This window comes from Haemaphysalis longicornis, unplaced genomic scaffold, assembly GCF_048455015.1.
Source record: "Haemaphysalis longicornis isolate Haplotype H1 unplaced genomic scaffold, Haemaphysalis longicornis Haplotype H1 scaffold_78, whole genome shotgun sequence".
Lineage (NCBI taxonomy): Eukaryota > Metazoa > Arthropoda > Arachnida > Ixodida > Ixodidae > Haemaphysalis > Haemaphysalis longicornis.
In genome coordinates this window covers 777,534-795,474 of record NW_027526441.1, presented here as the reverse complement: position 1 = coordinate 795,474, position 17,941 = coordinate 777,534, and the positions used below count along the sequence as shown (strand labels likewise).

General features: G+C 47.5%; 1 protein-coding gene and 1 pseudogene across 6 annotated transcripts in view; both read right to left on the bottom strand.

The window, feature by feature from the left end:
- The window catches only part of LOC144148131 (scoloptoxin SSD14-like), a 65,332-nt gene that overhangs the window by 29,833 nt on the left and 17,558 nt on the right, over positions 1-17,941 (bottom strand). For all 6 annotated transcript variants that reach the window (XM_077679720.1, XM_077679722.1, XM_077679723.1 and 3 more), the window contains one exon: positions 3,882-4,083. In XM_077679720.1, coding sequence (XP_077535846.1) covers positions 3,882-4,083 — 202 coding nt within the window. The remainder of the gene's footprint in view (positions 1-3,881; positions 4,084-17,941) is intronic.
- LOC144148138 (U5 spliceosomal RNA) lies at positions 13,654-13,774 on the bottom strand (annotated as a pseudogene).

Sequence of the window (17,941 nt, the reverse complement as noted above, 5' to 3'; positions counted from 1 at the left end):
TGAACGTTACGGCCCAGAAATGGTGAACTCAGGATAGAAAACATGGGCCGCAAACTAAAAAATCAACCTACAAAAAAAAGCATGCACCCTCGGGTATTCGAACTTGCGACTTGCAAAACAAAAATTCAAGCGCTTTAGACCACTCGCCCAACCTTTTTTTTTTTTTTTATTGCCTGACTTGGCATAACGCAAAAGTTACATGCTCAACCAACAGGTTGATGTAATAACACCCTGCCATACTTTAAGCAGGCAGTTAACATTTGTGCACTTTCATCACACATAAATCGTTCATGATTCTCGCTACATCATCATCACACCCCTGTGCTGCGTGCACTTCTCTAAGCTTACACACATTTTCAATGAAATAATTTACCACAGTCATAGCGTCCATGTCATTGTTACGTACTGCCATTCTGCTCCTCCATATGGCGTGAAGGCCGAGCAGGAAAAAAACATCGTATGGTATGACATCGTCTTTTATGTCCAGGTAACGTATTCCATCTAGTGTTAGTGGCAGATCTTTGTGGAAGGTTCGTTGGAGGACATCCCAAAAAAAAACACCGCGTCCCAGCAATCCACAAAGACATGCTGTACATTTTCTGGCTTTTTACAAAGCCTACAAACTCGTCCACCAACCAGCCTTGCCGAATAGGTATATATAAGGTATATACTGTAAAACCAGTTTACACTTTTATTTAGTTTTAGCATTTCAAGTATTTTAGGTGACTATTTGTTGTATAGCGCTCCTGCAGTAAGCGTCCCCAAAACTTCCAGAATATCTCACGTCTAGCAATTGCATTTCTTAGATGGAAAAGTGTTCGCAGATGTGTGGTCGTGTTGCTGACCGCTGTGCTTGTCCACCCCGCGCAAAAAAGTGCTTCCGGCTGTCTAGTTTTGCGCTGTACTGTAAAAGTTTCAGTTGATTTTATTTCCTTATTACCTATATTGACTTCGCTGATTCTTCTCCCGCCTTCAAGTGGCATTAAATTTTCCTAGTGGCGTAAAGTCAGCGAACCGTCGCATGTGCAGTTGGGCAGCGCTTCTGTGGAGCGACCCGGACTCGGAGCTTGATACAGTGTACAAAATAACAAAGTAAAAAAAGGCACATTCTTTCATTCACAAATGTGTTGTGGCTTAGTTTCAACTCATCGAGCGAATTGCGACGACCCGTCGGCAGCCGGCGGACTAAACGTTGGGCCGACTGACTCGGTCGCTGAAGGTCAGCGAGCCGTGCAGTAGCGCAGCCAATTGCCAGCTCATCTCCTGCTGACGTCACACGAAAACGCCACAGAAAATGGGCGAGGGTGCAGAGAGGAGGACAGCATTTTCGAATTGATTTTTCTACTAAATAAATTCGCCTAAACGCGGTCAGAGTGGTCGAAACATGGCCTATGGACTCTGGACTACAATTTGCGCTAGTAATCCCGCAATGTTTACAAATAACTTCAGTGTCCCTTTAATTCACGTCCCGGCGCCGTTACTGCGCCTACATTTTTTGTGCTGTTATCACAAAATCGCCATGTCGACATGAAACGCGGACAAATCGGCTACATAACTCAAGGCAAGTTATAAAATGACAATGTGATGATAAGTAACACGTGTATCAAGCGTGCGCGCTCACACACACGCACACACACACGCACACACGCACACGCACAACACGCACGCACACACCTACACACACATGCGCAGACCTAAATGAATGGTGACTGAAATTGCTGCGTTACGTTTTTATTCGTTTTTTGCTCCTATAGGTGCCTATCACCCAGTAAGCATAGAAGGGCACATTGGATAGTCGGGCGCAGCGTCGATAATTACTTACAGCCGCGTTTATCAGTGTCAGGTTCAGTTTCGCCTAGAACCTTTTCCATCCCTCCCGAACAATACCTGGGTATATCTCAATACAGCTCTTGTGGCGCTCCTGTAGACCGAGCACATACATGTCCGACGCAATCCTGTTATGTGGTCATTTTATTTTGATCATTGTTCTGTACCGTGAACTGTACTGTGTTACGTCGCTGCAAGTGTGCAAATATGCATCACTCCTGCCTTGTCCCGGTGGCTGGCAGTTTGTATTAAACAAATTAAATAAAATAAACAATAAATAAAGCTGAGAGAAGCGCGAAAGCTCTAATTGCAAACATCCAAACTGCGTCACAAGTCCGTCGGAACCTTCGCTAAAAGTGCGTACAATTGATCATCAAACCTGCAAAGACCCGGATCGCAAACGAAGAACGAACCAATGCGATGATTTTTCGCGCACTATGTAAACCCATCGACAAGCCATCTAAATGTATACCGATACGTGATTTATGAGATGAAGGTATGCTATTGCACTCTTTCTTCGCGATCTATGCGTGCGCGGGCTTATCTAGAACGGTTCCTTTTTCGCCATTTTGAAGTAACCGCTTTCCTCACTGGAAGTCCGGTTTCACGCGCGCGCTGTTCGGAGATCTTATAAGAGCTTTTCGTCGACCAACAGATCAATGAGGGAATGCATTAGTCTTTTTACAAGACGTCCATAGTCGTACTAAAAAACCTTTCGCTTTAAAAACGACCGAAAGTGGCCGCCATGACAAGAGGGCGCTCATGACATCACTGTTTTCGTCGCATCACCACCGGTCTAAAGCGCGCGCGAGCTCGCGCGCGTCTATTCACGCCGTGATTACACGCGCCCGGGCAGCATGAAGACAGTCCCAAAACTGCGACGTGCTGCCCAATGCGGAGCAGCACGGTCCAACAGCAGCCAGCGCATTGGCTACGTCACGGGAGCCCGGACGTCGGCCATTTGGCCGAGGCGCTCCTCGCGTAATGCTGATGCCGATGTCGGAAGGGTATCCGATTTGGGCTTTCTCGTGCATGTAAAGATAAAAATTGATTTAAAATATGGTATACTCAACGCTTAGATTTGAAACATACTGAAAGACGTCTCCGTATACAAAGGAAGCTTTTCACATAGATATCCCATCTTTGATATTTCGTTTAGGTACTTCTCAAAATCTGCCTATCACCAACAGTACGAGTTGCTGAAATGCCTTTGCTCTTCTTCAAGAGAGTGATCATCCAGCCAGCAAGAGGGGTCAGTCCACTGGATGACACACACCATTGTCCATCATGAGAAGAGGAATCATGGCACCACTCCTCAGAATAGACTATTGCATGTCATTGTAAACTAAGCGTGTACTGCACCTCATGTGCAGAGGGCTGGCGCTCCCGTCCAACATTGGGTTACTGACGGCGGCCCGTTACTGCCTTTTATGCCGAACCTGATTTAGGTCGGAGTCATCGTTTCGCTCCTAACATAAAGAAACCCCTATCATGATGATGGTATTATCGATGCGCTTTGATGTATGCTCCCACATTCAGGACAATGTTTTCGCTCGCAGAAGCCACACCTCACATTCTAAGGTGAGTGGTAAGGGCATGAATAGTCGCCGAAAATGTACAGCAGTCACACAACACATTCTGATCCTGTCGTGTCCTTCAGTGGGGAGCGCACTCCAGTGTACCACGCAACACGCATCAAAGGACGAATGAGTGCGATGTAGAGATGTAATCGGGGATTGAACACGGTGGCTACTTTAAGCCTTGCTGTGTTTTTGCGAGCTTCTGGGGCTAACGCCGCACATCTATTGCTAACCGAATTTTCGCGATTATCCGCTGCTATCTCACTTTAAAGTTATTCGAGTTTTTTGGGAGAAATAAAAATGAGTAGCTGTACAAAAGCAATATTGTGCGTTTCTTCTTTTTTTTTTTTTTTGTTCCAGCGTGGTATCATTAATTTCCGCTGTCATCATAACTGTCTACAACTACAGGCACTGCACTGCACTGTCGGCACTACACACTACAGTTAAGCTTGGCCCTCACGCATCTGCACCCACCTGATGTTATCCGAGAGGTGGTCCGTCTTGATTTCCATCTGTTCTCGCAAGGCGTTGGCAAGATGAGCACCCATTGGGAAGCCGTGCCTGGCGAGCCGGATGGCGTCCGCGAAGAGCGCCTTCCAAGGTAGCGAACCATTCAGGCGCCGGTGCAGGGCTTCGTAGCCGCGAAGCTCGCCTGGTACGCCTACCGCCAGCCCACCTGCATGGTCGAAGCAACATTGTTCGTATCGTTGCGAAAATTCACACAATCACTTTGAGGAGTGCAAAGAAGGCGTAACGCGTAGCAACGAACCCAGGGAACACCCGGTAGTATCCCTCTCACCTTCAAAACTCTTCCAACGTTCATATTGGTTTAAATTGATTTATATCGGTTTATGTGTTCTGTGTTCTGTACAGGAAAATTTCTAGTAAAAATGATCAGCTCCTTCTTCAAAACGACCTAATCCACTTAGAAAACTGGTGCTCGCTATGGATGATGCAACTAAACGTTTCGAAGTGTAAATGCATGCACGTCACCCGCAAACACTCTCCCGATCGCTTTACATACTCGGTTACCTCAACTGACTTATCACGGTTGGAGACCTACCGGTACCTCGGTGTCCTTTTAAACAGCAAACTAACCTTGTCTGACCACATACAAAAACGTGCAGCAGATGCCTATAAGATCCTCGGGTACATCCGGAGATCGCTATCATGCTCACCTGCTCGAGTACGCCAATTGGCATACACTACCTTTGTACGCGCAAAGCTTGATTATGCTTCAGCAATTTGGAACCCCCATCAAACTTATTTAATAAATTCTGTTGAGTCTATTCAAAATCGTGCAGCCCGTTTTAAATGCAGAGCATTTCAGTAACTCAAGATGCCACCCGCGTTGACGTCCGTAGTCCGCACCGCACCCCTCCCTACTATATAAAAAAAAATACTATCCGGCGCCCGGTTTCGATCCCTCGACCCTGCAGGCGGAACGCAATGTACATGGTGCTCTACCCACTGCGCCACAAAGCCGACACAGAATGGGAAGCTACGGACGCGCCTTATATTGTTGACTCATTCACATTACTGCTGACGAGCGCTCTCTCGTCAGCAGTTGCCACAAGTGCAACAACATTAACGTAACGCAAACTACTTAACGGCGTGCGCCCCCGGAAATGCTCTACATTTGATCGTGCCCCTCGCGAGGGGGATGTTTCACTGCGTCTTCTCTCGGTCGCGGGACCCATGGCGCCATCTGGCGTAGGCGCGGCACAACTCGTAGCACTTTCTTTGAAAAAGCGCCTCGAAAGCGCGGCAAATATGAAATAGGGATGACGCGCTTTCGAGGCAATCCGCCGACGCGGCTGCTTTGTGTACAGACTCGGCGGCGAGCGTCCCGGGATTCTGGTGCCGACCGAACCCCATTTGATAGAGCGCCTCGCGGGTAGGGGCAGCTGTTATTTCTTCTGCGTACGGCTTTCCTTTGAGCATCTCAGCTATAAAGTCGTCCCTCGGTCTCCCCACACTTGTTTCTAGGCGGAAAATAGCAAGGCTCTGTCTTTTTCATAAACTATATTATACATTTCCCGACATTCACACTTCATTATTGCTACCCCCACTGCGCACCTCACGCCGCCTACATAACTCAATGAGCAAGCAGCGCCTGTATGGCTCCACAAATGCGTTCAACAAATCTTTTCTTCCTATCGCCATAGAGGAGGGGAATAACCTGCCTGAATCTATAGCAACTGAACGCGACCCTAACAAATTCAAGTTGTCATTAACAGTACACGTATACAACTAGACCCCATGTCCGAACAGCATGTAGTACGACCACACCCAGATGTTAGTGTATAGTTTCCATGTATGGTGTTCTCCTTGCTCTTTTTTTATCGCTGTTACCTCATGCGCTAATGTGATTCTTGTTGACACATCCTCCTCCTATTGGCGCCCCATGTGTCGTGTCCTTATTTCCTCTTGTGACTACATGTGCTCAAACTACTGAAGGGATCACTACAAGCCTGTTGTGCGCCAACTTTGCTTGTGTGCCCTCCATACTTCTGGCTCACCTTTTCATGAATGATGTTAAATCTGTTGTATTTTCTCCCTCATTTATTTTTCTTAAGCCATTGTTACCCCATTGTTACCTCGTTTTATTTTTCTTAAGCCATTGTTACCCCATGCAGTCAAACGGCTGCTGGAATGAGTCCCTTCTTGTTTCTCCCCCCAAACGGCTTCCCTGCTTTAAATGTTGCCCGATCTTTCTCTTTGGTGTTCCATTTGTTTTTCCTCCTGTCTTGTTTTTTCTTTTGTTTCTCCGAACATGTATACGCTTTCATTTTTTTCGCTTCCCCTCATTTGTGCAATCCTCCTGTTATTGCTGTTGTCATGTTTATGTAGTCTTATTGTTCTTGCTGTTGTCGTGTTTACGGGGCTTTGATATTGCCCCTGTGTTTTCCCCTTGTTTTATCATGGCCATCGGAAGCTCTCGTTCCTGCCCCCCCCCCTTATGTAATGCCCAAGACAGGGACTTTAAGGGTAATTAAATGATGATGATGATATTGTGTGCGCCGGGCATTGCTGTGTAATCTTCTTTTAGCGGTGTGTGTTGTTCCGATGCGTGTATCGGTTTCTTTTTTCTTTTTTTTTCCTTTGATAGATGTTATCCGCGCGCCACTCTGAATTCGCAATGACTTCAATCTTGTTTCTTTTTTTGCTTGTGTTATGCGCGCTTTTTGTCTGTATAATTGTAATTATATTACACTTTTCTTTCCGCCCTGCTACGACCCCTTCACTGGGGTCAGCAGTATTATAAATAAATAAATAAAGAAATAAATAGGCAAGCAAGCGCCTCGTGACGTTTCGCAGCGCCGACGGAAGCGTCTCGTAGTCTTGGGGGAGCAGCGCCACTCGTTAGTAGTCGCAGAGAATAAGGTAAACTTTACCATCCTTTTCATAACAAAGTTGAGAGAAGCGCGAAAGCTTTCTCAGAAAAAAATTCCCTCAGAAAGCCGTCACAACCTTCGCTAAAACTGCTTCCAACCCTCGCTGAAAGTATCTCCAATCGATCGTGCAGCCTACTAAGGCCCAAATAGCAAACGAAGAACGAACCCATGCGACGATTTTTCGTGCACTAGGTAAACGCATCTACCATAAATGCAAATTATATAGCGATACGTTGTTTACGCGATAAAGGCACATTATTGCAATCATTCTTGATGATCGAGAGAGAGAGAGAGAGAGAGAGAGAGAGAGAGAGAGAGAGAGAGAGAGAGAGAGAGAGAGAGAGAACAATTTTTAACGAAGTCTGGTAATATTAGCCGGGCTAAAATGCCTAACTTCCTACGCCAGTTGATAACGTGATGAAGATGATGGCGCTGATTTCAAGAACTTTATGCGCACAGAAACTTTGCGTTATTCACATAAACTGGTATAGACCTGTGTGTTGCAGGTACTCTATCAGAATTTTCGTAGCCCATAAAGGAGGTTTGGCACATGCCCACGGTGCTAAAACGTCCTTTATCTGAATATCCACGGAAAGCGACACTATTTGAGCACTGAATCGAGCACGGTCAAAGAGCAGGTGATGGAGGATTTCTCACACATCACAGTGTGGGCAGAGGGGCGACGTCGCTCGTTTCATCTTAAAGAGGAAGTTGCGTGTGTATACGACATTCAACCTCATGCGATGTAGAATTGCTTCTACCCGCTGGGAGACTCCTGGTGGTATTATAAATTTGCAGCTGGTATCAATGAAAGATAGCCGAGCGTAATGACATGATACGTCATCCCAGGCTCCGCACTGCATGTTCCATGCCACGCCGGATGCAAGGACAGATGCATATCTCCTGGAGAATGGTATGCATATGCATACTGCCGATCCATGATGGTTATGCGCAAACATGGAGCAATGTCAGCCTTCACATAGCCTGTTATCCCACAATGGGCTGAAATCCACTGAACTGCTTTGTGATGGTGCGCTTCTAGAGCTTGGAGATGTAAAGCGTGTATGTCAGACCCAAGCTGGTCTTTTGGAAAAGACGCTAGACATTGAAACGCAGCCATTAAGTCTGTGAAGATAGCCCAATCTCGTGAGGGTTGCTTGCTGACATGAGCGAAAGGCACCCTCAGAGCTGCAAGTTTGGTAGCCGTAGTTGACGTTTTGACTGAACATGGCGCTGATGGTGGTGCGTGATAACGGTATCCCCACCCCTATAGTCTTATCCAGAACTGGTCCTTTTTCGCGATTTTCAAGTAACCGTTTTGATACAATAGAAGCCCGATTTCACATACGCGCCGTGTGTCCGGAGATCTTATCAGAGCTATTAGGTCGACAAACCGGCCTATGGGAAATTGCATTAGTCCTCTGAGAGGTCGCCATCTCTCCCACTAAGAGAGCTTTCGCTTTAAAATTCAGTGTTCTTCCACTTTGTGAAGAGGATGACCGGCGAAGCTGCGCACAGTCCAAGTAGTGGACGACACGAAACACGCTTGTTTTAATTTGCGACTAAACATACTTCCGAGCAAATTTGCTGAAAGTTGAAAAAACTACAGATATATCCCAGCGCACAATCGTGAGGCTGTCCGTTTCACTCCCACGTCGTAGGCATCTTACTCTCTGTGTACCACAGCAACCCAAACCGCTCGACCACGAAGGGCAACAGTCAGGTCGCACCGGGCGGTTGCGCGTCAGTAAATTTCACGACTTCTTGTTCTCCAGGAACGCGCCGCCGTGTCTCGTGTCGCCGTGATGGACGAGACAGACGCCGATGTCCAACTATGTACAGTTTATGTACAGGAATATTTACAGAGCGTATACAAGGCAACAGAACGTAGCCTGCAGCGGGGCTTACAAGCTTGCCGGGGTCTAGCCGGCACCGCGGGTTAATACCGGCGACCAGCAGTGAGTTAGGTAGCAAATGGCCTCCTTCCACTCGAAGGGCGCTGCATAAATCCTCTCGGTGAGGGAAGGGTAAACGTTAAAAAAAACAAGAAACAGCAAGGCCGGGTACAGCACTTTCCGACGAACAAGGTGCGTTCGGAGAGCGTACATACATGGTGGTCGCCACACAACAGTCAAAGAAAGCCACTACTTTTTGTTCCAAGCCGGACACGGGCTTATTCGTTCCCGCGTGCGCCGCGCGTCGAGCCGGCCCCGCAGGAGTGTGACGGCCGACTCCTCCACGTCTGCGTCGGGGGGCAAGGGGGGAAGGGGGGCGCAGTCCAAAGATATCCACGGTCGAACCTCACAAGTTCTTGTTGAAATCTCCCACCAGCAGAACTGGCCCGACGTCGGTGATCGCATCAAGCCTCGCTGCGCGTGCACGTCCCTCCCTCCCTCCTCCGCTGCCCCCCACCAAGCTTGTACACGGATAACCAGCTGCCGGTGATGTTCGCGTCTTTAAACGTCAAAGACACTGGCAAAAGTGCCGCTTCGGTGGTGGTGGTGAAAAACTCCCACCTCCCCTCGCGGGAACCCCTGTGTAGATGCGACGCATAGGCGGAGCGGCGAAGGGACCGCGTTTTATAGCGCGCATAACGTTGAGGGGACTGCGTAAGCCGGTCCCAGTCGATGACGACGTTGGCGTACTTGTAAAGCGGCGTGGACTCTAGGTGTTTGAGCCAAGCGTGGATGTTGCTTCGCCGGAGAACGGCACACCGGTTATATGCGCAGCGCGCCCGAAGGAGAGGAAACCGCGGAACAGAGAGTACTGCACATGCGCCGGCCCCAGCGCGTCTGCCGCGGCTATGACGCAACGTGCCGCGGCTATGACGCAACACAATCCAACACAATCCACTTTAATTCAAACCAATCCAAATCCAATCCAATTCAAGCCAAGCCAAGCCAAGCCAATCCAAGCCAAGCCAATCCAATCCAATCCAGTGCCCCTCGCGAGAGAGTGTTCGCTATCAGAGAGGAGAAAGGGTGAGTGGCGGAGAGCGCAGCTGGCGCGGCGAGGAGAATGGGGGAGGGGCGGACAACGCCGACGACGACGCCGGAGGGACAAGGTGAGTGAATCAGATGCTCTGCATCTAAAAATATTTGTTTAGCTATTTACAAAAGAGAGATAGGGACGGCCTGAAGGACCGACCCTTTACAATGTCTAGGAGGGGTCCCTAGTCCGGGACTCCTGTGGCTTCCGCGGCGGCACGGGTCCTAGCCACGAGAGCACGTTGGCTCTCTAGGGTTGAGCAGCGGAGCAGGGCAGCCTCCCTGCTCTCTCGAGAAGGGGGGGGGGGAGGAAAAGGAGGGTAAGCCGGGTTAGAGGGGCACGCCGAAACCATGTGAAACACGTCCGAAAACGTGCACGCACAGTGGAGCCCTTCAATCTGGACGAGAAAAGACCGGCCAAATCGTCATAGCCGGGGCCCTTCAACAAGTCAACACAGTACATCAGCTAGTGGTACCCGTCCATTTTACAGTGAAGCTGTTGCCCTCTCTGGTTGGTCGGAACACTTCGTGTCGTAAACAAAACACCTCGGTAGGACGCAGCAGTTCTACCCTAAAACGCCGAGCTCATGCGCGAGGCTAATAAGGTATACAGCATAGAGCTCAGTATGCCATTAAAACACCCCAAAATAACTAATGAAAACGTGTTATGGGGCCATATTCTCGACTGCAGAAATTCCCGGGCAATTCGCCATGTTTTTTTTTTTTGCGTAAGCACAACGTAAGCAATCAGTGACGTATTGCACGTATAGCTATGACGACATGCACTGTAATTTGACGCTCCACTCATAAAGATCACAACTAAGGTATCAAATATTGCCCATAAATGATACAAAAACCCTTGGCATGTATGATAAAAGTTTAGGCGGTAGCTGAGATTGGCAAGGGAAACACATTTCTGCAGTTCAAAATTGGCGTCAACACCACAAGGCGATAGAATAACGTCGATCCAAAAGTGCGCGAAAGAGGAATGTTGACCTAAAGAACATCACACAATCTTCTTTACCGTATCTATTTATTTCTTTCAATCGCTTTTAGTAACATAGCTGGGATCTCTGCTTCAATGCAAGCTTTGTTGCGTTATCACCTTCCCTGCCGCCACCACCGCCACGCCATCGTCTGTTGCTATGTTACAAGTTTATGGCGTGATCACATAAAAAGACGGCCGCGACCATCGCTTGTATGACACATAAGAGCATAAGAGCAGCGAAGCGCTACGCCTGATAACCGCGGAGCGTACCGATGTCGCTGATTCGCTCATTCGTGAAGTTCAACTTAAAACAGCGCTGTAATGAACAAAAGAGTCATTTTTCTTTGTTATTTTTCTCTTGAGTTCGATCATGTGACCCATCAGTTTACTATACTAGGAGGCATAGAGTTTCTTACAATATACACTACAGAGGAATCTGGCGCTAGCGTCAACGCGGCTCACATCAAGGCCGTCTGGGTCGTCATGGGCCGCCATTATATTATGCGCTCGCATCAGTTTCATAGTTGGCTTGGATTGTAACGTTTTAGTGACCGCCAATTTAAACAAAGTGCCGCAAAAACGCGAAGAATAGTGTGCAATATTGTAAGTGGAAAATAAAAATAGGCTGTTTTAAAACTAAGGAAAAATGAAGTAAAGCGTATTTCTGCGGGAACGGTTGTGCCTGCTATTTATTCCGCAGGCCAAGGTTGTAGTTACGAACAATGTTAAGGGGGGGGGGGGGGGACTCATTACAGACTTATTTTAATTTTACCGTTATTTCAAATTATAAGTTGTTTGAAGAGTTTGGAAAGTATTTTGAGCGTGCCTATGAAAACGTTACCTTCGTGCTGAACCCGTTCAACAACCGTCAGTTACAGGTGAACAAGAAAAAAGAAAAAGTGGCGTTAAACACTCATGGAAGATGACAAGATAGGAAGCATACAGGCGCCCGTATCTGTCGTATCTTGTCTTCGTCGAAGTACGTTTTGTTTCTTCTTTTCGTCGGCTATAAATTTCGTCGCGGCATATTACCCACTCAGTCATACGTCCTTCGACTGCGGCAAGAGCAACGTACGGTGCGATCACGCACTGCCTGCTGTTTCACCGAACACAGCTACCACAGAACAGGGAGGATTTCGGCTTCCCTGTAGCTCGTAGATGTGTTAATGCATAGTGAAGAAAGCAAATCCCAAAAACCGCTTAAAAATCCAATTGTCATGCCAAGCCCAAGCCAAAAAGGGGGGGGGGGGTCTTCCCATGAACCCCCATGACGACATGGCTTACCAGGGACAGTTTCCTCTCTAGTATACTTACTAAGAAACCCTGTACTAGGAGGAGCCTGGACACATATCATGCATTGGGTTCTCTTTGTCATGGAGAGGCTTGTACTGTCCTCTTATGTTGCGGTTACGCCAAACAAGTAATTTTTATTTTATTGCCAACATAAAAGCAAAATACTGCACGTTATTTGTATGCTCCGTGATCGCTGACTTCGAAACAGTCAAAACTACTCTTTGTTTCGGTAGAAAACATGCTTTAAACCACACGTCATGCGAAACTGCGCCTGCTGCAAAGTCGCGGGCATTTCGCGGCGCCGAAGGTCGGGGAAATTTTTTGCCCTATTTCGCGGCAAAATCAGCCGCCATTTTCAAGCTATTGCGTAACATTACGTCACTTTTACGCAGGCTGAAGTTGCCAATGTGTGACGTAATCGTTCCCGCCAACTGTTTAAATTACGTCACGCCTTCTCAGCCAATCAAATAGAGGGTGTGTATTACAAGCAGTATTGTTGTTGAATAGCAAAGACAGGCTTACGTTGTCATGTCCGGTGCATTTAGTCTAGTTTTTCATTGCCGGCCAAGCATTATGCGATTTCAGTGAAGAGAAACAAGGCAAACTTCAGAACTGGTGCCTGCAAACGTCATGAAACGTCGAGATTATGACAGCACACACAACCACTTTGTCAACCGGAAGCACGTAATCAAAACTGAAAACCAATCAGAAAAGACTTCTGGCAAATTGCCCAATTCCCCGATAATTTGTGCAGTCGAGAATAGACCAGGCAACACAGGACTGTTCGGCCTAAATCAAGCCGGTGTACTTTGGCCGGTGATTTTCTGTCCGGCCTTTTTCCGGCAGCTATGCTCGGCCCGTGTCCAAATGAATGAAAAGGCGCCTGTGAAGGTGCCTTCGCAGGTCATCCATTTTCACAGAAAAGAAGGGGGCTAACTTTTCTTTTACATGCGCGGTAGCGCTTGACAGCAGCGCTGGAGTTCCTTTTTTTTTTACTAGAGCCACTGCGCTAGCCGGGGACTCGGCGGTCGCCGCTATGAACGCGCTCACATGCGTTCGGAATTTTCCTTGTAGTTTTTCCTGCAACGGTGAAGTTGCGGCTTCTACAAGAGCTCCACTGTTAAAAAATCCCGGGCCAACTCCACTAACGTGAAAACTGGGGAGGGGCGAAGCATGCCGTGTACGAGTGTATTCTTGGCGCCTTGGCGTTTTTGCCAATGGAGATGAAACCATTGTGGGGTAGATGTATGCAGCTTTGCTGTAAAAGTCTCGTGTCTCTGAAGCACGAAGCTCCCTAGCGCGAGGCGTTCCCGAGTGTGCCGGTGTTTTTTTAGTACGCGCTACATTCTGGCGCGAGGCGTAACCGTGACTACATGAGAGGACGCTTACGACAACGACTACATGCGCTACCTCGATTTGACGAGCAGGAACTGGTGGAAGCCTACAATGGCGGGGAGTCGCTTGCAGTACACTAGCCCAACACCCCGTGTGCAAAGCACAAGACATCTCCCGGGGTAACGCGCCAGGCGCATATGAGAAGGGTAGACACTGCATTTCTTATTTTGGATTTCGATATTAGGCCTCGCCCAAACGGGCAAGGCCTCCCAAAAATTGAGCACGAAGCTCATGAAGTTGTCCCTCCGCACGGTAACCTTTAGTAAAAGGCGAAAAATTATTGCGAATGCGGAGAGACCTGAGCATACACCTGTCACGGTTGGCTGTAGGCAGGCCCCCTACGGCGACCCGGTAACATTCATCTGTGTCGCGTTCAACGCGAACAAGAATCCGGGGAAGAAAATCGTGATATGAAACCCAAAAGATATTTCGATGAAATGTGTGTTTTTGTACGCGGCTTATTTTTAGTTAAGGTTTCAGCTTGAGCTGCTCTTTTAACGTTTGTATACCTTTAACTTCTGCGCAAAAATAGTGTGTGTCAAGAGACGGGACCGGAAGAGGGGGGGGGGGGGGGGGGGGGCAATGGTGAACGCGCACGTGTTTCCCGCCTGCTATAGATGCGCCTTGTTCGTGTGGATTACCGCCTTATCGCACGCGTTGCTCCGCCTTTTGTGCCACATTAGACTGAGAAACCTGGCGTCCACAGCGCGTGGTCGCAAGAAGCCTCGCTTAGTGCAGCGCCCAGGTGAACACGTTGACGAGAGGGGAGAAGGAAAAGTTATGCACAGGCAGTGAAGATGCTGATTCGGGGAAAGTAGAAGAGTGAAGTGAAGGCCACTGTTTGTATAGTACCAAATAAAATAAACCAACAAGAAAATCTACAGAAATTCAGATCATTATCTACTAATGTGTAGCGCCTACATTCTGAGTACTTAGGGGCCGATTCGGCTCTGGACCAAATACGTCGGGTTATTCTAGTGTTTTAAACTTCTCTGTTGTTTTTTCTCGCCAATGACATAAATTTATACAATTACAACGATTGCAAGCATGACCCTTTCCAATTACAGTGAACTCTCGTTGATACGTTTTTTTACGGGAACAGAAAAAAAACGCATTATATCACACAGTAACATATGCATACTCCGTCAGCAACTCATATTTATTGAGCAACATTGAAGTAGCTGGTCAATTTGTGCTGCACTTTCAACATTTACTGTACAAGGCATAGGCATTTTGTATATTGAATGATTGATTGATTAATTTATTGATTGATTGTAAGGTATAACGCGCCGACGCAACGCAGGTGATGAGGCGCGCCGTAGTGGAGGGCTCCGATTACTTTTGACCACCTGGGGGTCAAAGCCGCCGCCGCGTCCGGGAGCGTACACGCGACCTCGTGCGAATTTTGTATGTACTTATAGTATCGCCTCTATGTCCGTCATCACCCTGTCTATCTATGCTCTTTTCCCCCTTCCCCCACCTCCGCACAGAGTGGAGGCTGTGATCTTTCCGACCTCTCTGTGTTTTCCTTCCATTCAATAAATTACTTTTTCTCTCTCTCTTTTCTTCGTTTCAGCTCCCAGGAGTAAATTCTTCTGGAACATGAAAAATGAAGCTGTCGGCATTTCTTTTCCCTTTGCCAGACACTGTTATCTACAACAATACGAGTAATTCCGTAAATCACTGAAGCCAGCCGCCGAATTACTGGAAGTCTTCAATGCCCCAAGAGAGCTCGATGTTATCAAATTTTTCGCCTATAGGACTAAGCCGTCGCCGCTCACTCCTGCCGCTCTAACTTCCTTGAAACATGTAAGCAGGATGTCTTCCATTTGCTCATGCTTCACACCTCGCGTTTGTTGCACACCGGGCCCGAAATCTTGCCGTTTTTTTCGAAGTTCATGTGGCTGACCGACAATAGTGCTGGGCTTTGACACTGGCAAAGCTTGTGTGCCATGTTTACGCGCTTTCCCTTCAGGTCCTCTTGGAATTTGCGTACAATTTCCACTTTTCTTTTAATAGAATTCCCTGCATTTCCCGGACATTGTCACAAGTCTGGCAGCACCGCCGCACGTAACGACAAAGCAGAAAGGAAACAAAGAGCATAGCGCGAAGAATTCACCGTCTCGTGGGAGCATTTCGCACCTTTATCCCTGCTTATAATACGTTTCGCTAGATGGCGCGGTGCATTGCCTGATGTATCACCATCATTGGATGGAACGGCCAAGCCTGGCAGCGCTGCTTTTGCTGGAAAACCGGCGCTGCCACGGCCTCAGCGTATCTGCAACGTGCCCATCGTGGCTTGTTGGAATACGTTTGAGCTCGTATACCTAAGAAAAATGTAAAATTTCTAGAAATGCCGGTCGAGATTCACTTTCGCGGTCGTATCATCCAATTTTCGATCAAAATGTAACCGTATTAACCGCACAAAATGCATCATTTCTAATAGACGTTGGCCGGTAATGAAAAGAAAAGCATATTAGGCCGAAAAACTTATTATGCCGAATCGTATCAAGGAGATTTCACTGTAGCTTCCCCTGAAAAACCGGTGTTAGTTACCCTTATCACATCAATTGTACATAAATAAAATGTCCGAAACTGAGCGGTGAATATTACATACCTATTTGAATTTACAGCATATTTGCTACAAAATACACACCATAAACTTGCGCACTATATTGCTTGAAGCCCTATGGTCTTTGGCACGAGGTAGCGGGTTCGATTCCCGGCGGCGGCCGCCGCTTTTCTGATGGAGGCGAAAAGCAAAACAGCCCGTATGCGCGAGATTTCGGCGCACGTTACAGATACCAAGGTGGTCAAAATTAATCCGGAGCACTCCCCTACGGCGCACCTCATCACCTGCGTTGCGTCGGCGCGTTAAACGCCGCAATCAATCCCTATGGTCTTTGAACCGGAACCTTAACCGACAACTCACAAATAAAATTTATTTCGTAATGGAACTCTCGGCAGACCTAACATCAATTATGCGCAATACTTCTGGGTTCACACCGCAAAATTAACTATTTTAAACTTGACCGAACACAAAGACTTCCTGTGATGTTAGGTTTATTTAATGCCGCCGCATCAATTCCCCGGAAGAGTGCCGCATAAGCTGATTTCCAACCACTTGAGCTCAACAAATAAGTACGAAACATTACAATTCTCTGTTTAAATCACTGACAATCATGTAGATGTTGATAAAGAAGACTGACTCGTTGATACGATTCCTTGACTCCTTATACGATTCGGTTCAACGCGCTGACGCTGCACAGGCAATGAAGTGCGCCGCAGTTGAAGGCTTCAAATTAATTTCGACCACATGGAAATCTTTTAACATGCACCTAAATCTCGAACACACGGGTATTTTCGCTTTTCGCCTTATCAGAAAAGTGGCCACCGCGGCCGCGAGCCGAACCCGTGTCCTTGGGCTCAGCAGCACAATGGCTTAGCCACTGGGCCACCACGGCGGTTAATGAGGAAGGCGACTTTGAACGGTTCATGAAGGAATCCAACGAGACACCGTCACATTATGTACATTCATGCCCTTCTCACCCTCTGCAAAGGTTAAAACTTCGGTTTATTGACGAAGCAGTTATCTGCTTGGTAATTGGGATTTTTGTTTCGTCCATGTGGAGATGCGAGGTTAAAGCACAGCGGAGCTAACAGTGAGCCAAAAATTTGGGGAGAAGTAAAACAGAAGGAAAAAAAAACAAGACAAGAAAACAATAAACGTGACTACTGGTCACGTTCCGCTCAGGGTCAAAGAGCACGCCTCCCCATTGGCCTGCCGGGGAAGGCCACGAAAAAACATCTGTAACACGAAAGCTTCATGCTTCAAGCCCGCACTGGGCTGGCAGTATGAGTGAATGAATGGTGGACCTGCCGTTGCATCGGTGGCCTACTTGCGAGCAGAGTCAGCCTGACATTTTTGGCTGTTCTTGGTGACAGGCAGACAGACAGACAAACAGACAGCTCGTAGTCCGGCTTTGAGTACAGTTTTTGCAGGCGTCACGTGCAACATGTAAGCAACCCCGAACTGTTTCCGTTCATCAAGCTCCTCCCCCCGTCTTTAATACGTAACTAGTTGAGAGTTTCACAGGTTGTGAAATCATTTAGCTTATACTGAAGGCACCGTCCTTAAAGGGGCCATGCATGCGAAACACAAGTTTGGTTCATTAGAAAGATTGCCTCGTTAGAATCATACTGACACCATTTTTAATGCACACTTCGCTCAAATAAGGTATATAGTGAGAAAAAAGGGGAATGGCCGTGCGACCCATTAGCTCATTTCCCGCCACAAAACCTGTGATGTCATATGTGCCAGCTGTACGATTGGATGAGGCCAGCAAAAGTGAACGCAAATCTTGTAAGCTTGCCGAACGAGATATTTGTGCTTAAATTTAGGGCACATACTGTTTATATCACTAAGGATGGTGGGGTAAAACAGTGACAGTTACGAAATCACACGTAAACATA